Below are 22,644 nucleotides of genomic sequence, written 5' to 3'. Positions count from 1 at the left end.
AAACATCAGTGCATTAGCCAATCAAAATGTGTTTTACAAATTTGAAATTTAATTCCTATATTCCTCTGTAAAACTTTGATCGACTATTTGATCGTCTTTTGAACATTAGGGCTCATGATTTGAACAAACTTGAATTTACACCACCTAACTACATGTAGCTGAGAATGCTTTAATTTCATATAAATATGACCAATCACCGCTTTGCTGTTCTTAAAAAGGATTTTTAAAGATTTTCCTAAAAAAATCATGGTAAAACTTTGATTGTCCATTCATGATTGTCGCCCCACTCTGCCCCCCCCCCAGGGTTTTATGATTTGAAGAAACTTGAATCTATACTAACTGTTAATAAATGATTCCAATCATATGATTTCAAATCTTTCCTGGCCCAGTGGTTCGGTCTTGAGAACGATTTCTTTTAACTGATGCCAATGATTTTTCACTAATTCGTAAATATCTCCCCTTGAAAGAGGGTGCGGCCCTTCATTTGAGCAAACTTGAATCTTCTTTACCTAAGGATGCTTATAATGGCAAGTTTGGTTGAATTTACCAGTGGTTTTTGAGAAGAAAATGAAAATGAGGATACATACATGTACATACTTTGAACATTTTTAAACTAAACTTTAGAAAAACAATACTACCATATCTATAAAAATGACATAATGAACAAAATTTGCTTCCACAAATACATAAACATAATATTATTTACAACTGTACCTCTGAAGTTAGCGTGAGTCAGTTAACCGCTGTAGTTAGAGCTTGTTCACGTAGAGCAGAGAGACTTCAACTCCTGGGCTGCCTGTCTCGTAGAATTCCGTGGAAAACTTCTCCGTGAGATAAGATAAACTGCATCACCTATAACAGCATGGAATGGTGAACAATACTGTAAAATGTTTGTGGAGGTCTGATATTTCTGGATTTCGTGGGTCAACTTTACCCATATAATTATGTTCCCAATTTTTTAAAAAGTAAGTATATGTATCAGTTATTAGATTCTAATTAATCTTTGAGTAACCTATGAAATTATGTCTACCAGAACATATCAAATGCCTGTAAATGTGAACATTAATACCCAAAAGTCAAATGATAAATTCTAGTCTTAAAGTCATATAGGCTATATGAACGCAGAATTTCGTGTGAAACAAAATGATTCATGATTTAAAACACATGAAGTGTAATGAAAAATAATACTTTCCACAAAACTGTATTATAGATTTCGTTGTAAAAACAAAACAATTAAACAATATCCAGGAATTAAGAACTCAGTCTTTTCGTGAATATTGATGAAGGAAGTGCGTAAACAGTAGGTCTAAATATAGAAACACATGTCCTCGGGAAATCACAGACAACGAGGTATGTTGCATTTTGACAATAAGTATTAATATAAGGTTAATATGCATCATTACAGAGAAGATGTTTGATACTGAAAATACATTAAAAGATAAGTACCATTAAGTAGGACGCTTGCCATCCACGTCAAAAGTGAGTAGTATCTCAAACGGCCTACCTTGTTTTCTTAACGCCACGTGTGTTTATCAGTCTAAAAGTAGCAACGGCGTCACGTGATTGATTTATATATAAATAGCTATTTTTCTTTCCTTGCAGGATAATAAAAAATTATAATTTGATAACTTTGTAACGCATTTTATTTTAATGGTGTAATTTACAGTATTTTCCTAACTTTTAATGATAAAAAAATTATATCAATTTCTAATCGTATTTTAACTGGCGCAAGTTATAGCGTGTATACTTTTAATATAAAAATTCTCTATGCAGATATCTAAATACTGTTATTGGTCCAAGGGGCCCTGCATTAAACAAGACCATTCCTATAGCTGTACATACTATTCACCTGATTGCCACAGTCCTGGTTTTCTATGCCCAGTGAGGTCAGCATGGCCAGACAGAATTTAAGGGTGGCAAAAAGAAGTTGACGATAGCGGGCCATGGGGCTGGACAGGAAGTCCTCCTCTGTATCAACACCGGCTTAATCTTTAAAGAACGTACAATATCAACATGTAGTGTAGATGAATTCGTAGGCAATGATTACTTCAAAATGCATTTTCTTAATTCATTAAACATTTAAATCTCTAAACTGTTTAACTCTATACAACTACTTCATATACATATTTACAGTGGCAAGTTTTGATTAATGTAAAGTAATTGCAAAATAATGATTAGAGACATTTTAATTTTAATCATAGGGTATATGTAAACCCCCTATCTGCTGACCGTTCAGCACAGTTAAGGTTACAGAAAGGAGGTGGGGCCTAATTTGTACGGGAAATGTTTACTTATAATGACGTCACGCATAATACCGGTATAAGGTCTTCAAAATACAACAAAATGAACTTACCAGTAATTATTTGTTATTTCAAACATCTGGATAGCTGTTAACTTATTTACATACAAACTTACTATTACATGCAGTTTTGTCGTTTGTGAAATCCCACTACGATACATCGATCGCTATGCAATTGTCAATGTAACGTCATCTCACAAAAATGATGCACAATTTGTACACAGTGAGAGGATGATCAAGTCACATTTGTTACAATGAAAAATGTCTTTTCATCTCAAATAAAATATCATTTGAAGGGAAATAAAAGAACGTTAACTTGGATACAATTTCTATTTTGGTATTTTATTTATACTGTCTCTACATTCTCCAGAAAAGTGATACTGTTGTGTGTTTGTATGCTGAGGTTCATTGAAAATGTAATAAAAGAGCCCTAATAAATCAATTTATTGCAAGGGCATTATACACTCAATGTGTCTTGTCAAGTAATTTCACACATAAACTCAAGAAGCACTAAAATATTTGAAAAGTGCTGCGAACCTCATGAAATCTTTCAAATAAATTAATTAAAGCTATATTTAATGCAGTTGACCAGCAAAATATTCAATCTGCCATCCAACAAATTGAATTTTAGCAATTAAAAAAGGGAATCTATATAGGTTCACAGCCTTTTCACAAACTACATATAGGTGTTGAAAAGGATTATAAATTTAACTAAGATTATTAACTTGGTTATGCCCTTGCAATATCAGAATTTATAAATGACCTCTAAATATATATAAACCTTTGTCAAGCTAGTTTAAGTTTTGTATTTCATATAGCACTTGAAGAGCATGACTCAGTATTCTAAATATATGGAACGCCATAGCTGCCTTATGTGGCTATTTTATTTTATATTTCATATGAAGATGGTGCTCTTTTATATTATGCTGTGGTTATTTTATATGAAGATGGTGCTCTTTTATATTATGCTGTGCTTATTTCATATGAAGGTTGTGCACTTTTATATTATGCTGTGCTTATTTTATATGAAGGTTGTGGTCTATTATATTATGTTGTGGTTATTTTATATGAAGATGGTGCTCTTTTATATTATGCTGTGCTTATTTTATATGAAAATAGATTTTTGAAAAATACAAAATTAAGTAAAAAAATATAGTTTATACATATAAATTAAAGCTTTTCATACAATTCTGATTTCGGAGAACACCTCATTTTATCTAATAATACGATTTTACCTTCTCTGTAATGTGTTATTTAAATCTTTTGAATTTTCTTCCGAGTCGGAGAAAACTCAGAGAATCCAAATTAAATTGTGATACCCGGTATCTTTATAACGCAATTGACTTAAATTTTGTAATTTACGGAAAAGTTTTATCTTTATATAAAGTAATGGCACAAATAATAAGTTCTTATAATTTAAGTCTAATAATTTTCATTGTACATACGCCTTATATGGCCTTAAAAAGATAATCCTAAACGTTTGCAATACATAAAAAAAATATTTTTTTGGTTTATAAAACATAGAGCAAAGACTCACTTTACCTTAATACACTTTTATGAAAAAACAATCGCATCTTTCAGAGAAATACTTGAAGTCCATTAAAACTAGGGTCTTATCACAAATTGCTTGAAATGCCACAAAATTCATTTTGTGCCATGAAACTTAGTGTTTAGCACGTTTGTATCAAAGTAACATGATACTTTGGAATTTTTATTGCTTAAGTCCCAATCCACGAAAACCATCTGATATATTTATAAAAGAAAAAAATCAGAGAAAGGACTTGTGATGATGTTAAGATTGTCGTTATCTGTTGGACTCTTTGTGTTGAGATTGTCGTTATCTGCTGGACTCTTTGTGTTGAGATTTTCATTATCTGCTGTAGTCTTTGTGTTGAGATTGTTGTTATCTGCTGGACTCTTTAATTTGTGTTGAGGTTGTCGTTATCTGCTAGACTATTTGTGTTGAGATTGTCGTTATCTGCTGGACTCTTTGTGTTGAGATTATCGTTATCTGCTGGACTTTGTTTTGAGACTGTCGTTATCTGCTGGACTCTTTGTTTTGAGATTACAAGTCGTTATTTGCTGGACTCTTTGTTTTGAGATTGTCATTATCGGCTGGACTTTTTGTGTTGAGATTGTCGTTAGCTCTTGGACCATGAAAGAAGAAAATACGGTTGTTACCACTATCGGCCTAGTAAATTCGTCAAAAATAAACAATGATACCTTTAGAAATAAAGTGTTGATATATTTTGTACACGATCAGGTCTATCTGATCACGGATGTAAAATGGCGCCAAAACGTCACACAAACGCTACGTAAACCTCAAAACCAAACCATGTTTCAATATATTCTCTAAAAATGGCAGTTTTTATATCTATGATCGCAAAATTCACTTTGGCCGCAGTGAACGCGATTCATGAAACTTACATATAATTTTTATAACGCAAAAATGATTCGATTTAACAACATCTGGTGAATCGCGTTTGCTGCGGCCAATGTTGAAATTGAGTTTATATGCCTTTTTTGTTTTTCCGGATTTCAAGTTGAGAAATCTAATGTGAAACATTTTTTCAATAAAGGCACCGTAATTGCTGTAAATTTTTTTTTAGAAAGTTACAAAATAATTTAATAAGTTTAATCATTATCATTAAGAACATAGACTGAACAATAAATTAGGTAGACAACATATTTTATCCACCCTTCATGTGAAAACTTTCGATAAGGATAACGTTAGATCAGCATGCTTAAAGTTAAAGTGTTCATTTGACACCCCCCCCCCCCCCCAAAAAAAAATGTAACAGAGAAAGATTGTAATAGTACGCAAATAAGAAAATATTTTTAGCACTTTTTATGTTCGTTTTGCAACTGATTCAATTGTTTGATTCTCGCCTGGAAATGTTTATGAATATTACGCAATAGATTCATTGATGACGTCACAATAGAACGTGTAAATATACTTTTTTCAACTTTTTTTAAGTTGCTGACTTGCTGTTGATAATATTTTTTAAAACTTCATAATTCCTTAGAAAAGGTAATTTGAAAGATATATGACAATTTATAATTGTGAAGAGATCCTGAGATTATGTGGACGAGAGAGGTAAATTGTTTTTTTTTTTTGTTCAAGTAAATTCAATCAATCTAGGCCTACTTATTTAAAATAAGAATAAAAATGTCTGTAAAATTTCTAACAAATGAATTGTTGCATGTTCCTTCTAAAAAACGTTCTGAAATCCAGAAAAAGAAAATATGATAAATTTTTTATTTCAAGGTAAGCTGTCCAACAAAACTAGTCATTATTGCTGTAAATATAAATATCTCGTAAACCCGATGGTATTAAGGTCATAATAATTATATGTACTGTTCAATGCCCAGAGATAGATTGAGAAATCGTAAATGCGTATGTCTTTATTCATGCAACTTCATTCATAGGAACATTCACTCATACGTTTCATCAAATGTCATAGTTCTCATACAATCCATAATACATCATCACTTGACTGACATCATACGATTCATCATACGTCAACATACGGTTCATCATGCCTCTACATACGATTTACTGTAAAGTAAATAAACAAAATTGTAAACAAAAAATTCTTGTAACACAATGCAATACCAATAAACAGAGACAATTCGGACTAGAAAATTGACAGTGCCAAGGCAATTCAGACTAGAAATATATGCCAGAATATATGCTATCAATATCACAAACCCAAAACAATACTTTATAAGTTAATGTTCTATATATTACTAAGTATACAATAAAATATCTCACTTTCGAAACTAGTGTTTACAAATGGATATGAGAGTTATCGCCCTTGCGATACACAGTTTAAGCCTAATGCATATAACACCTATCCTAAAGAAATGATATGCAGACTTATCAATGAATCTTATAAATAGTTTACGAATATTGTGTTCAATATAATAAATCTGTAAATGTAGCTTTACATAAAAAGTAATGATTATCCAAAATGCTCGACTATGTAGACTATTATCAGAGTATAAAAAATACTGATTCATAAATAAAATACATGAAATGCATACAAATAAATATGGGTGTGCTGGTGTTTGAATAATTGGCTTACCGAATAAGTAGTTTTTCCCCAATTCCAGAGATGCATTGAACAAAAGTACAGATAAGAGAACGATACCTTCCAGCGAATGCCACTGCCCGTGCAGTACTCAAGAAAATTATGTGTACTCAAAAACTTGTGACGTAATACACTGACATAATGGCGCTAAAATTTGAACATGAGCAAAATGGCTATAACATTATAAGTGGGCTTTATTGTTTGCAGTGTATTATGTAAAATGAATAAAATCCACTGCCTTTATGTATATTTAGTGGTTCGTATTGCATAATACATGTTACAAGTTCATTACTATGTTTATAAGTATAGAATGTAATTTAATTATAAAATGGGGGGGGGGGGCACGCCCCTTCGTTTGAGAGAATTATTATACAATTATTATACAATTAACCTCTGAATAATTTCAAATAATTCCGCACGTAACATTCAGAAACCTAGTTTTTTGGCTGATTCATAAACATGTTCTTGCAAAAAAAAAAATCTTAACCCCCCCCCCCTTTCCCGTCCCTTCCCGTGACAATTTGTATGTATGTACCTTGCTTTTCCTTCTAAAAATAATACTTGAACTGACTCCGTATTGTCAGTTCCTCCATAACAACAAAGTTGTAAGGGGTTATATAAATGAGTTATAAATAGATAATATATATAAGTGCGTGCGATGAACAGATGAATAAGTATTCATTTTATGGCTTGCACTTGCATTTTGTCTTATTACGACTTGCTTTCCTTATTTTACTCCAGCAATTGCATTTTAGTGCATTGTTCAAATAAGTTGTGTGAAATCGGATTCCGAATTTTCTTTCGTCGACTTGAAAACAGACAGCGGTAAATAAGCAAATAAAATTGAATTTCAATACGTATTATCGCGACTACCAATGAGTACCTCGCAGTTATCTAACTTACTACCGCTCTTTTGCGGGGGAGTCGAGAAAAGTGTACATTTCTGGGGGCAAATGAAATTGTTTACAGTAGTGACAATCGAATGATTCGAAAAATTTAATGCCGAAATCACGATGTTTTGCCAGATATTGAACTTCAAATAGTAGATCGTCAAATAAGGCAAGCTAAGAATATTTTATCTGCTTAAAAATGTGACGATTTTCAATGAAAATTTAACAAGAAGAGTCCGCTTAATTAAAGATATCGTTAAAAATGTGACAATTTAGAATTGGCTCCTCTCAAAAATATATTAGGCTGGTTCAGGGATTGTTTAGCAAGGTATTCTACCAGGATTTTTACTTATCTGTCCTTATAAATGCTACAATGATCGATCTTGCATTGTATTGAATAGCACATTGCCCCCACCCAACAGACGATTCCTACCTCCTTGGCGAAAGAGTTCCGCTAAGTTAAGTAATCGCGATATCAAGTATTGACGACATTATAAGTAAATGCATAAACGGCAGTCCGATTTAAATCAAACCTTCACTAGCTCCTTTTTATTGTGTTTGTCGCGTGAAGGGTGGTGTCTTCTATAAATATTTACAAGAACATTTGGACAAGTAATGAAGTATATTCTTACATTAAATGGGGGGGGGGGGGTATCTACACCCGTCAAAATCACTGAACGTAGTTTTGCTTTTTTAAGGCTTGTCAATTTTAATGGGAATTTAATGAAATGGTCTGTAAACATCTTCGAAAAACTCATTCAGTCATACAGTGGTTTAAAAATAAATATTTCTATTTCTATCTTTTCTCTCTGTGATAACTCTTTGAGAGCTAGCGGAGTTAATTTCTTGATAATTCTACCGGAATTTAAATGGTCTGTGACCAATATGTCAGGAGCTAAGGAGGCCTAATATGCATGCAAATCTTGTGCACATCTGTCTCGGAGCCTGAAGCTAAGGATGCCAAATATGGATGAAAATCTTGTGTGGCTGCCTTTGTGTTTGATGTCAGTGGGCGAGGGCTTTTGAAATTGGAATGGGAATCATCGTGTAATTTAAATCCATGTCTGCATTTTAAAAGTCTAAATCTACAATTTTATTTCACAATGAAATGGAAATATAAAGAATCACTGTCTAGTTAGGAGGGTATGTCAGGGACATCAACAATAGTGGGAAATATGGGATAATTTAAGCATAACGGGCTTCATTCAAAAACATGACAAAATTGATGGAAGCGTGTTGTTTTGCGATTTTGCTACAGGAAGTCTTAGAGCTAGCATCAAGAAGCTCTAAGGTTAGGACTTTGTGTCCAGGTACAGACTTTTTATTGGTGGACGACATTATTTACCGGTACTGAAGAGGTCCAGACACTTAGGGAGAACTCATGCTAAGCTTAGGTTCGAAACTTCCCTAAGCCGGGGGGGGGGGGAGTACACTGTCTATGAAACTTAGACTGCCTTGCTACATGTTTTTTTTTCAGCAACGGCGAGCCTGTGTAACCTTAGGATGGGTGACCGCTTCACGTCATAATTATAAATACATGTGCAATGTACATTATTTTAGAAGCATAATAACAGACCCGACTACCACAAATACTAAATACAGATTATATGTGATTGTCAAAAGGACAGGGAATTACATAGCTGTCCTCGATGGGAATATTTTCTCTTTCATACACGTAAGATAAATATATTTGTCTGTTCTTTGTTTTAAAAAATATGTAACCTTATTCAGCTTCATATCAATAATGAGTATATACTTAGAATTAAAAAGCAGGGACGAGGTATCACTTTTTCTCCCGACATTACCTTTACTATAGAAAATGTTCACTCAAAGTAAGGTTGGACCCCCCAAAAACTTTGAATTAAAAGGTAGTTGGTCTTGAAAAAAGTTAGCCACAACCCCCACCCTCAACCCACGAAATAGGATTTTCGACTTTGAGCAACTTTAAATTTCTCGTTTTTTTTTTTTTTCTTTTTTTTTTTTTTTTTTTTTGCTCGTCAACTTTTTTAGGTAAGTAAAAAAAAAATTCTCAGGTTGTCCCCCCCCCCCTACTCCAGCATGCTAGAGGTCGGTTCATGGCAAAATACTTTTGACTTGGCGCCGCGTAACCGAGGTATATAAGGAGCGTAGGGACGTTAACCGAGGCTCTTACTTGTAGGAGTAACCCCCCCCCCCCAACTTTCGAAAACGATGCTACGTGCCTGAAAAATACTATACTGGAGTATTAAAACCGAAAGAAAGTAATGCATAGATAATGTCTTAGCTAAATCAAAAATAAATCTTAAATAGGAAAAAAATATCAAGGAAAATGCTGACATATAAAAACTGATTTTTATATTGCAGTCAAGATTTATACGCAGTAAAATAGCACACCTTGCACTTTCAAGTGTACATACATAAAATTATGTATGTATATTTCCGTACATGTGTATACCTAAATAAGTAAATAAAAGATAAGCATGATTGTATCGTATACTGGTATTTCAAAATTTAATGTAGTATTTCAATTAATATCATGCATTTTAGGGAAATGGAGAGGGTAAAAAATTCTGACAATAAGTACGCTTTCTTGATGAAATAGTTTTTCTCGGAAAATTATCTCCTTAATTGACCCTTGGTTATTGTAAATATCAATTTATATAAAGAAAAAAAATGAAAAGTTTAATTTAGAACAGATTAAATAAAAAAGGATAAGTAAAAAATAGACTTAAATATGAATTTATTTAAGAGAATATATTTTTTAGGTTGAGAAATGTACAATTCTTAACGCTGTACAGGAATCATTACGTTAAATTTGATAACGCCATGTGAACGTTACGACGTCATGACGTCGTCAGTGTTATTTTCTTAAGAAAACATTGCATTTTTAGGGAGTTGTGTAGGGAAAACGGTTTGAGATATTTTCAAAAAATAAATTGATTTAGAACAGGGGTATCCAAGAACATCATTTAAATATTATCGCCAGATTTTGGGACTAGGCGGATTTTGGTGCCTAACGTACCTTCTTTTTAACAATTTGAACGCAAAACCTTCTCTTAGACCCGAATCTTGTCCTCTCAGTGGAATTTTTCTATCTACCACTCATAGTACTGAATGGTTTGATTATTATATCATAATTCCATCTTATTGTAAAAACAAACTGGGCTAAATATTTATACAAACACTGCATATTTGTTTCAGTTCAACAACCCATACAAGTTCTAGTAACATTGGCGTTAGAAGCAAATTGGAAGTGGGGAATGATTCAAAAAGAGAAAAAATCCAAACTAAAAAGAAATTGACAAGCAAATAAGAAACCAGAAGTCTCTAGCGAGACTGTACATGTAGCTCTTCTGAAAATACTTGAAACAAAGGAAGATACATATTAAAGTAGCAGTTGGGACTCGAAACTTTAAAACAGCAATAAATAGAAAAATGATCCTTGCCACTCATCAAAATAAAATCCAATGCACAGAATTATGTATCTTATACCCCATCTATACGACAAAAAAAATTGCAAATGTGTGCAAATTTACATATAAGTAAATCTACACACGTAAGTAAAAGTTAATTTGCTATGCCTTCAGATTTATGTACTGTAAGTAAATCCTCATATTTTTTTTATATTTTTATATAAAACAAGGGAATAGATACATGTAGACTCTTGTGAATTTTAAAGAAGTATTTCTTTACTGTTTGGGTACAAGACTAACAATCTCAAAACAAAGTCCAGCAGATAACAACAATCTAGACACAAAATATTTTTGTAGGCTGTAGCAGAGTCGCTGGATGTAAAGAAAAAGGTGACTGCAGTTTGTCACTGCTTGATGTCTTCAGCAGAAATAGGACGATTGGAATCTTTTTTTTTTGGTGTTAGGAAATTTACAGTGCAATAAGTGTTTGAGACCATTATAAAATATCTGATTGAATAACATAATAATGTATTTTCCAGGAGAATGAAAAGGATAAAGAAAACTAACAGTGGTCGATCTCAAAAATCCTAGAACAATACAAATATGTAAATAGGTAATTAACACAAACCCCTAGAAAATCATGGTGGGATCAGGTGCCAAGGAGGAAAATTACGTGTGTTTACTTTCAACGATTTTAACGAAATTCCTGTAACATCAATTTATATTTGAGGAGCTTGCCTGAATTAAAAACTGAGAAAGGTAGTAGAAAGGCATCAAGAGCTAAACTGTTATGGGGCCCTATCATAGCTCCAGAGCATTCCCAATGAGATAATGTGAATAGTAAGGACACTACTATTGATCCTACAGGGCACTTGTTTGCGACCACAGCTATATATATCTTTACAGACATGAACAAAGGTTTGCCAGAAAGGTGCATGATGACCTCGTATTTAGAAAACTCGAAAATTTATCTCGGAGGAGATACTGGCTCCTTGTTAAGAGTTTTGCCTTCTAGCCACCATCTGTCCACTGAATAAAATATATATAGAATTATGTATCCTAATATGTACTTGTGTGCCAAGTTATGTTGAAATCGGACCAAAATTGTATGAGGAGTATAGCAGTTTCAAAAATTGTTTACAGACAGACAGACAGATAGACGAACGGATGACGGACGCATTACTATCGCAAAAGCTCTTCTAGTCTCTGACCTGTAGAGCTAAAAGAAATGGTCATTGTACAAACCTGGAAATCCTATCTCTTGGGGGTTGGTGGGGGAGTTAACAATTTTTCCCAAACACTGGCACTTACCCTTCTTTCACTATACTGAAGGGTGCCTGTTGAAAGTGAAGATGGGGGAGGGGGGATATGCCCCAATTTTCAATGCCTATACATGTATCATGTCTAATTTTGAAAAAAAAGATGAGAGGGGGCTCCCACCACTAACCTTTGACAAGGTCAGAAAAGGACTCGCAATTAAAAGGGCTGTTTAAGGACCTGGAAAAAATTTATTTAGTGATTAAATCATTCATACAGTGAAAGTAATTTTCCTTTTAAAATCTAAATTAAATACATTCCTTGTCCTGCATTTTCAGGACAGTGGGCGTCCTCATTATCTTGCGGAGATTAAAAAATTATTATGACAACGCCTTTGAAAACATATTCATACTTTGTAAATACATACATGTACTTGAAGTTAATGTATTGCAGATGTTGAATATTCTTCCAATAAAAGAAAAATTTCTGTTTTAGGTATCAGGTACACTAGTTAAAAAAAACTTTTAAAGAAAAAAAAATTAAAGATTTCCCTCAGATAAAAAATAGATGTATACACAACTGGAGATAGATAGATAGGATGATTCTAAATTTTAATCTTTTCTTAACTTCTCAATGCAGGCAGATCACCGATATCTCAGGTATTTAAAGCACGTGATATGGAGAACAGGTAAATATTTAGAACAAAGACAAGGAAGTATAATGTAATGTACGGGTCTAACAGAGAGGACATGTTTGATTTTGAGGTGAGAAATAAAATTTAAGATTTAATATGTTATAAGATATTTCCAGGTGTCATTTCTGATTTCAAGTCTAGTAAAATGCATTAAATGTAACTAAAAAGTACGAGAGAGCCACTTTAGATCGATCATACTGACTACATCAAAATTGTTTTTACTGTTGTGAATATAAGTATCAACATTTTATTTTTCAAACATAAGGAAAATTCACACAATATCTTTAAACTACAACATGATCATTCCTTTTCTTTTGAACCAATTTTGTATTACAATTTCTCAAATAAAACAAAACTTACATTGATTCGTGTAAAATTACGTAACATTTCTTAAGTCACTGACTCACGTCTCGATTTACTTCATTCAGGGCCATCACACTATTTGACAAACCCCCAGTGATGGACCCCCTGGACAGAGCTCAAATTCTCCTCCTCTGTGATCTGTGTCAAACAGCTGCATTACAGAGTCACTGTGAACTTTGTCAGATTAACCTGTGTAAGGCTTGTGTAGGGGAGCATCTCTTTGATTCATCAAAAAGACACAATGTTGTACCATACAAACACAGAAAATCCACTCCTACCATGAACTACCCAAAATGTCCAGACCACCCCCGGAAACATTGTGAACTTTACTGTGAGAAATGTGAAATTCCCGTCTGTTCTACCTGCATCTCCTCGGGTAAACATCATGGTCATGAATTAAAAGATATCTTGCAGGAACCGAGCTTTATTAAAGAAATTTTTAAGACAGATCTGAAAGAACTAGAAAAAAGAATATATCATCAGATTTATACTCTGAAAAAGTAAAGTTGGAAAAGCATTACGAGAAACTGACGACATCTGTCATCAAACAAGGAGAAGAATGGCACAGAGAAATTAACATCATTGTCAACAAACAGAAATCTGAAATTGATGAGATGAAAACTAAACATCTGGCTGCTTTAAATAAAGAGGAAAATGAAATCAAACAGATTACTTCTGAAGTAACACACAGCATAGTTGATCTGAAGAAATTACTGGACTCCAATGATATATCCATAGCATCTACATACATATCCAAGAATGCTGAATTTAGAAGATTACTTCCTAGATTAAAAGTCTTAGTACCAAGTTTTTCCTCTCATCCTATAAACAGAGAACAGGTCTATCAAATGTTTGGTTCTCTGTCAGCATTATCCATTATACATGTAACAGATGAACATGGCTACACAATGAAGACACCAGAAGCTGTATCCTGTACTCCAGTCAAACCACTGCTTGATGAACCAGAGCTCATCACCACCATACACACTGAGTATATTTATCTAACAAGTACGTGTTACCAGTGTCTCAGTGATGAAGAAATCTGGACAAGTGGAAATGACAAAATCATAAATCTCTACAACCTCCAGGGTAAAGTACTGAAGTCAATCCAAACCAAGTCTGGGAAGTATCCATGTGACATAGCAGTGACAAGGAGTGGAGATTTAGTTTATACTGACCGTGTTACAAGAACTGTAAACATAGTGAAGAATAAACAGATACAGGAAGTGATCAGACTACAGGGATGGATACCTCTCTAAGTCTGTATTACCTCCTCTGGTGACCTCCTGGTTACCATAGTCAGTGATGATAAACAATCAAAAGTTGTCCGTTACTCTGGCTCCACAGAGAAACAAACCATTCAGTTTGATGATAAGGGTAGACCTCTGTTTTCGTCAGGTTACAATAGTAAAAACATCAGTGAGAACAGGAACCTGGAAATATGTGTGGCTGACAATGGAGCCCATGCAGTAGTGGTGGTTAATCAGGCAGGAAAACTCCGATTTAGATACACTGGTCATCCCTATACTAACAAGGGATTATTTGATCCACGTGGCATCACAACAGACAGCCAGAGTCAGATCCTGACAGCAGACTTTGATAACAACTGTATCCACATCCTAGATCAGGATGGACGGTTCCTCCGTTACATTGATAACTGTGATCTATACCGGCCATGCGGTTTATGCATGGACAACAGAGACAACATCTTTGCGGCTGAGAATAACAGTGGTAAAGTGAAAAAAATCAAATACATGTAAACAATGTGTTTTAAATAAATAAGGACAAGTTTATGATAGAATATTTTTCCAGTAGCAAAAATCACAAGATGTAGTTTATTTCACTTTCTAGTGTTGATGTGTGTGTGTGTGTGAAAATATTTTTATGTTCCTTAGTTCTCCTGCCAGACAACTGGGCTTGTTTTTTGGTTAAAGCAGGCAAAAACAAACAACATCATTGAAGTGAAAAAATGTCATTCATTGAAGTAAATGACGTAAAATTAATAAAAACATATTTACAATACAAGTGTGTGGTCAGAAAGTTTTGTGTTCGGACTTAAATATAAAATATAACATATATTTATCACAATATTGCACAATCTGACCCCCAGCACCATAATGTCATTGTAAATGTTATATTTTCAATATATCAACAAGGTATAATATATAGTAAAAAAATTCAATAATTAATAATAATCATTTCAGAATTCTACCCAAGATGGAAAGAAAGATAACATTACATTGGAAGAAAAAAGTTCAATATTTTAAAATGACCAAATGAATACCATGTATATTTGCAAGCATGAAGAAAGAAGAAATATGATGTACATTTTTTTCAAATTGATCCTGTTTCCTGCACTGCACACTGAAGGGTTGTGATTATACTGTACTTTTGATGTAGTTAGAATAATATGCCCTTAGATCTAAAATAAATGCTTATACTTTTTAACATTAGTTATATGTAATTTATTTAAGAATCTTAATTGACCAAGATAAATTAACCACTTTATTTCAATGTTTCTTCATGGATTCATTAAGACTCATAAGGCTCAAGATAACAAAGTTTGACTGTATAAGTAACCCAAAACAAAGATGAGAGATCTGATTCAGGAAACTTTTTATTGTGGATGTTTTCATTTTAATTCACATACATTTTTAATACATATGGTCAAAAATGATTTCAACAGATATATCAATGCATCAAGTTACATGGGATATCAGCTCAGTAAGTCCACTGTCAGTAGAACGTACTAAATATTAAAAGGTCATATCAAATTTTATAAACAACATTGATTATATCAGTATATGTAGCCGTAGATATTTGTTTTTAAAACTTATCAGCTTGATCCCCGTGGTGAGCCTCGATAGTCTTCTTACTCTCCTTATGAGGGCCTCCACAAAGCTGTTGTGGGTGCTGGATTTACAGTATTCCTAAACAAACAAACAAATAATGGATTAATGGTTTATATAAATCCAAAGACATTTTTCATAAGTGATGAATTAAGCATTCACAATGCTCGTTTTACTACTTCAAACATCAGTGCATTAGCCAATCAAAATGTTTTGGAATTTAATTCCTATACATATATATCCCCCTGTAAAACTTTGACCGTCTATTTGATCGTTTATTGAACCTTAGGGCTCATGATTTGAACAAATTTGAATTTACACCACCTGAGAATGCTTTAATTTCACACAAATATGACCAATCACTGCTTTGCTGTTCTTCAAAAGCATTTTTAAAGATTTTCCTAAAAAAATCATTGTAAAACTTTGATTGTCCATTCATGATTGTGGCCCCATTCTACCCCCCCCCCCTTGGGTTTCATGATTTGAAGAAACTTGAATCTACACTGACCGTGATTCCAATCATATGAGTTTAATCTTTCCTGGCCTAGTGGTTTGATCTTGAAAACGATTTTTTTAAAATGATGCCAATATAATTTTTCACTAATTCGTAATTATCTCCCTTGAGAGAGGGTGCGGCCCTTCATTTGAGCAAACTTTAATATTCTTTACCTAAGCATGGTTATAATGGCAAGTTTGGTTGAATTTGGCCTGTGGTTTTTGAGAAGAAAATGAAAATGAGGATACATACATGTACATACTTTGAACATTTTTAAACTAAACTTTAGAAAAAAACAATACTACCATAAAAATGACATAATGAACAAAATCTGCTTCCACAAATACATAAACATAATAGTATTTACCTCTTGAGTCAGCGTGAGTCAGTTAACCGCTGTAGTTAGAGCTAGTTCACGTAGAGAAGGGAGACTTAAACTCCTGGGATGCCTGGTGTCTCGTAGAATTCGGTGGAAAACTTCTCCGTGAGATGAGATAAACTGCATCACCTATAACAGCATGGTATGGTGAGCATTACTGTAAAATGTTTGTCGGAGTCTGATATTTCAGGATTAAATCCTTCCTGGTTCACCCTCACCCATGAAATTACATTCCCATGACAATATTTTTTTAAATGCATCAATTACTCGATTCTAATCTATTTTTAAGTATGCTTTAAAATTATGTCTACAAGAACGTGTAAATTGATGCTGATACCCATAAGTCAAAGTATGACAAATTCTACTTGATATGCAGACTTTCTAGGGAACTTATCTAAATAAAGCTTTGAGTCCATGAGGGGATCTGCATTAAAGAAATATAGCTGTACAAACTATTCACCTGATTGCCACAATCCTGGTTTTCTATGCCCAGTGAGGTCAGCATGGCCAGACAGAATTTGAGGGCGGCAAAGAGAAGTTGACGATAGCGGGCCATGGGGCTGGGCAGGAAGTCCTCCTCTGTATCTACACCGGCTTCATCTCTGTAAAACGTACAATACGGTCAATAATCAATGCAAGTATGAATTGCTTGGGCAAAACTTACAAAACTTTTAATCCTCATTTAGTATATATACAAACCTCCAAACTGTAAATCGTAAAATGCTACATATTGTGATACATATTGTATTGTCGCTCAAACATTGTGATACGTATCGATATAGAAAAGCTTGTATGGTCCCAGCCCTAAATTGGAAGTTATACTTATAGCAAATTCAATATATACGAGGGTTGATCCAAAAGTCGTGGAATTTCTTCATATTTTATTTATTTTTCAGTGGAATTGGTTGAAAATTACAAATGAAAATAAAGACACTTGATGAATATTTTAAATTAAAAAACATTTTAAATATCTTTAATAGTAACTTTATGGCAGTTACCATAGAAACGGTTGTTTGGAAATGCGGGGGAGACATTAACGCGTTTATAATCATTTAAATTCTAAATTCGTGAAATAAGAATTAAACTGCCCTATGTGGTATATAAAAGGAAAATTATGTCATTATTACGATTGCTTGATCTTTTATAAACCTTTGTGTGAGAGTTTTACTGATTTTACTGGATATTTCTTCATCAGTTGGTGATTTATTGCTCATCTTTAAGTTGTTAGTTAACATCAAATTTTGGACCAGTAACAAGTTTTGTGAAAATCCCGGGATCACTCGATCTTAAACGCGTATATTATTGACATAAGCATGGGAAAAATGCATTTAGTTACTGGTTTCCCAGTGGCATAAGAAACTTAAGAAAAATAGAACTTTCATGGACGTTGATTAAAGGTGTTGTCGCTTTTTAGAGGCTCTGTTTAAGTACGTATCCCACTAGACAAATTATTTAACAAGTTTTTTTTCAGTCTCATCTATGAGTAGGTCTTCGCGATCGCTCCATGTTTTTTGAACGATAATCCCAAACATTTGCAATACATGAAATATTAATTTTTTTTTTTCGTTTACAAAAATATAGAGCGAAGACCCACTTTACTAAACAATACACTTTTATGAAAAAACAATTGCATCTTTCGGAGAAGTACTTGAAGTCCATTAAAACTTGGGTCATATCACAAACATGCTTTAATTGCCCCAATATTCATCATGAGTCATGTAGCGTAGTGGTTAGAACGTTAGTATCAAAGAAACATGATACTTTGGAAATTTTATTGCTAAAGTTCCAATCCACGAATACCATCTTAGATATATATTTAATAAAAGAAAAAAATCCGAGATTTTTTTTTCTCCCAGAAAGGACTCTGTGTTGATGTTGAGATTGTTGTTATCTGCTGGACTCTTTGTGTTGAGATTGTCTTTATCTGTTGGACTCTTTGTGTTGAGATTTTCTTTATCTGCTGGACTCTTTGTGTTGAGATTGTCGTTATCTGCTGGACTCTTTGTGTTGAGATTGTCGTTATATATTGGACTCCTTGTGTTGAGATTGTCGTTATCTGTTGGACTCTTTGTGTTGAGATTGTCGTTATCTGCTGGACTCTTTGTTTTGAGATTGTCGTTATCTGTTGGACTCTTTGTGTTGAGATTTTCGTTATCTGCTGGACTCTTTGTTTTGAGATTGTTGTTATCTGCTGGACTCTTTGTGTTGAGATTGTCGTTATCTATTGAACTCTTTGTGTTGCGATAGTTGTTATCTGCTGGACTCTTAGTGTTGAGATTGTCTTTATCTGTTGGACTCTTTGTGTTGAGATTGTCGTTATCTGCTGGACTCTTTGTGTTGAGATTGTTGTTATCTGCTGGACTCTTTTTGTTGAGATTTTCGTTATCTGTTGCACTCTTTGTTTTGAGATTGTTAACTGCTGGGATCTTTGATATTATCATAATCACATCTTATATATCGTAAATATTTATATACATGTAAATATTAACACAAACACTTCATAATATTATTTGCTTCAGTTCAGTAACCCGTCAAAGTTCTAGTAGCTTTGGGATCGGAAACTAATTGGAAGGGGGAAAGATTTCAAACCTGAAAAAAAAAATTGAAAAGCAAATAAATGACCATTGTCTGAACTTGAAAATCCTATTTCGTTTGGGGGGGGGGGGGGTAACAATTTTTCCCCCAGACACTAGGCAGTACCACTTACCCATCATTGACTACAATGAAACTTAAACATGCCTGTTGAAAGGGTGCGAAAAGAGAGGAGAGGGATAGGAGATTGGGGAAAACCTATGCTACTTGATGTCATACATGTCTATCTTTTGCAAATTCAAAAGGGGGAGGGGCTAATAATTCCCCCCCCCCCTCTGGCTTCCGACGCTAATGGGTAATGCAGACAGAACTGTAGAAAACTTAAAAAGTTAGAAAAAGGACTCGCAAATGGCTGTTCAAGGAATAAGAAAAGGTTGATTTAAGAATGAAATCATTTATACAGAGAAAGTGATTTTCTTTTAAAATAAAAAAAATTCTTTGTAGCACATTTTCAAGTCAGTAAAACAGAGGACATCCTTATAATCGTACGGAAATTCAAGAAATTGTGATGACCCGGCCTTTGAAAACAGATACGTGCTTCGTAAATAAATACAAGTACTTTAATTTTAAGTCATGCAATAGTATAAAGTTATAGATAAGATGTTGACAATTCGTGCAGTTAAAAAAAATGTATGTTTTGAAGGTTTATTTTGTCGCAATTTTCGCATATCCTTAATAGCATGCATGAATTTACCCGTCGGTAAGACTTAAATAATGATCTGAAAATACCAGATACACTTATCTTGTTCATATTATAATAATTATAACTTACACATATATTTGTTCTACAAATTTAAATAATAATAATCAATAAAAAATATTTCGAAGAGTTTCAAAGGACAAAAAGCTGGAGATAAAAAAAGACTGAAATGGTGACTCTAAAGTTCATTTTCATGGGTTTAATGACCATACAATTGTAGTAAATCCCACCAATCATTTTAATTTATTCTGAAATAAACCTCTTTCTATATATATATATATTCAACATATAAAGATTGATATAGATAGCTGAGGTATTTAAATCACGTGACCTGGAAACAGGTAAATATCTAGTATGAAGACAAGGAAGTAAATTGTGATGTACAGGATTATCAGGAGGCCATGATGGATTTAGAGGTAAGACAAGATTATATTTAAAACATTTAAAATGTTGCCAGACATTTTCAAATGTCATTAATGATCTTAAGTCTAGTACATGTATAATACATTAGATGAAATGCATGTATAAAGTGTTTTAAAACATCTTCCTTTTTCAAACAGAAGAAAAGTTTTACGCAGCATTTTTCAACTACAAATACAGGGGCGTAGCAACGGGGGGGGGGGGAGGGGGGGAGGGGGCAGGAAATTAAACACTTTTTTTCCCAGCCTTACTTATACTATAGGAAATGTAAATTGAAAGCCTGGTTGCCCCCCCCCCCCCACACTTTGAGTGATGCACCGAAAAATGTAGTATTAGAAAAATCAATTGGTACTGAAAATTGACACTAAGAAAAAAGTTTACCAACATACAAACACCCCCCCCCCCCTAACCATCCCCACGGAATAGGATTTTCGACTTTTGGCAACTTTTTTCCTTTTTTGTTTTGCTTGTCAACTTTTTCAGGTAATTGAAAAAATATTTTCTCTGGCTGGCCTCCCCACTTTCAACGACGATGCTACGCCACTGCAAATAGATCCTTCCTGTTACAAACCGACTTAGTCTTACATTTTCACAAATAAATCAAACCTCTTCAATCGTACTTGTTTAAAATTACTAAAATTTTCTGTAGCCAGTAATAGCGAGCGCAGCGAGCGTCGCGAAGCGACGCTCGTCACTGCGAGCTCTTAAAGCAACGCCTGTGCGAAGAGAAAATTCGGACTACTGCACATTCCTTCAATAGAATTTTTTGATGCCGTAATTTGGACCCACAATCCATCACTTGTTTAAGGGGGATATACGGTCACTTTTAGTGCAGTGAGAGCAAAATGTAAACATTTCTTCAAATGGCTAAAATACATTATATTTTGATCAAATTTTAAGTCATTTTGATAAAGATACAATAAATATACATAACCGAATGCTTGTTGTGCATATATAATCTATACTTTTGCAGAAAAATGCTTTTGATATGCTCCTTAGAACTGCGCACTACAGAATTCAGCAGAGCCTTAAAAAATCCAAAAAAATATGCAAACTGTGCATTAATGTTCTCTCTACAAGCATTTGTTGAGAAAATGTCTAATTTTTGCACTTTTAAGGACAGATGATACAAACAAATTTTTTTTTTGGAAAAGATTTAATATCATGTCACAAGTTTAGAAATGTGGATAGTTCTTAGAATTTTTTCTCCTAAGAACTGGGAAATGAAAAAGACTTGGAAAATATTAGTAATATTTCAATGAAAAAACAAAAATATACAAATCACATTTAGTAAAAGTTTACAGGTGAAAACAAATTTAAGATTATGTTAACATAGTGCTAAAAGTGTAATATAAACTTAAGAAAAATATACCAAGCCAGGTGAATTTTATTAGGAAAAGCTAATTGGTAAAAATCAGCCTATGTGATATTACTAATTTTTTTTGAAATTTTGATCTTCCTCTTAAAATTCACCTGGCTTGGTGTTTTTTTCTTAAGTTTAAATTAAACTTTTAGCGCCAAGATAACATATTTTGAAATTTGTTTTCAATTGTAAACCTATAGTGAATGTGTTTTCTCTATATTTGATTTTCTATTGAAATATTACTAATATTTTCCAACTCTATTTCATTTTTCAGTTCTTCGGAGAAATAATAAGAAAGAACCATCCACTTTTCTAAACTTGTGACATGATATTAAATCTTTTTCAAAGAAAAAATTTGTTTGTATCATCTGTCCTTAAATGATAATTTCAAGTTCTAAACAAGGTACCATTGTCTTCAAAAAAGAGTGTAAAGAACCATGAAAGTAGTTCATGGATAGCAGCACGTGGTCTATTTTTAGCACAGAATCTTGTTTTCCAAACCTCTTCTTAATATGGAGGGGCATAACAATCTTTAAATGTAGAAGAGAATTACAGTTGAAAAATATTCCAAATAATATATGAACACTTTTAAAAGAGGAAAGGTGTTATAGTGTGGCTTGAAGTAATTTATTTAGTATTATTATCGAACAGTTGTTGTATAGTTTACGTATTGATATAAAAAAAATTAAACTCTTTGATTCCAGGTAAGGAAAAATGAGCACCATCAAAGTTAAAAATTAAGAGTTTGTAAGTTTGCCACAGATAAATTATATTATCTATTAAAATTTAATAATCTACAATAAAACACAAAGAAATTAGACACATAAAATTGATACGAATGACCTTGTTTTAGTAC

At 33.2% G+C, this 22,644-nt stretch overlaps 1 protein-coding gene and 1 long non-coding RNA gene across 2 annotated transcripts in view; one reads left to right on the top strand and one right to left on the bottom strand.

Moving 5' to 3' along the window:
• Positions 1-22,644, top strand: part of LOC134250601 (uncharacterized) — a 34,406-nt gene that overhangs the window by 4,710 nt on the left and 7,052 nt on the right. Inside the window, 4 exon segments of the mRNA XM_062732964.1 lie at positions 13,226-13,261; positions 13,346-13,464; positions 13,467-13,930; positions 15,830-15,842. Of these exon segments, the coding sequence (XP_062588948.1) occupies positions 13,226-13,261; positions 13,346-13,464; positions 13,467-13,930; positions 15,830-15,842 (632 nt within the window).
• On the bottom strand, positions 15,693-17,320 carry LOC134250613 (uncharacterized). Its single transcript, XR_009988536.1, has 3 exons — positions 17,174-17,320; positions 16,702-16,842; positions 15,693-15,919 (listed from the first exon to the last, which is right to left on the bottom strand). It is a non-coding gene; the product is annotated as an uncharacterized LOC134250613 (long non-coding RNA).

The sequence above is a fragment of the Saccostrea cucullata genome, unplaced genomic scaffold, assembly GCF_032062105.1.
Source record: "Saccostrea cucullata isolate Sc308-1 unplaced genomic scaffold, CSIRO_AGI_Scuc_v1 ctg2257, whole genome shotgun sequence".
NCBI lineage: Eukaryota > Metazoa > Mollusca > Bivalvia > Ostreida > Ostreidae > Saccostrea > Saccostrea cuccullata.
Note: the sequence above shows the minus strand (reverse complement) of the source record. Positions and strands in the feature narration are given on the sequence as shown.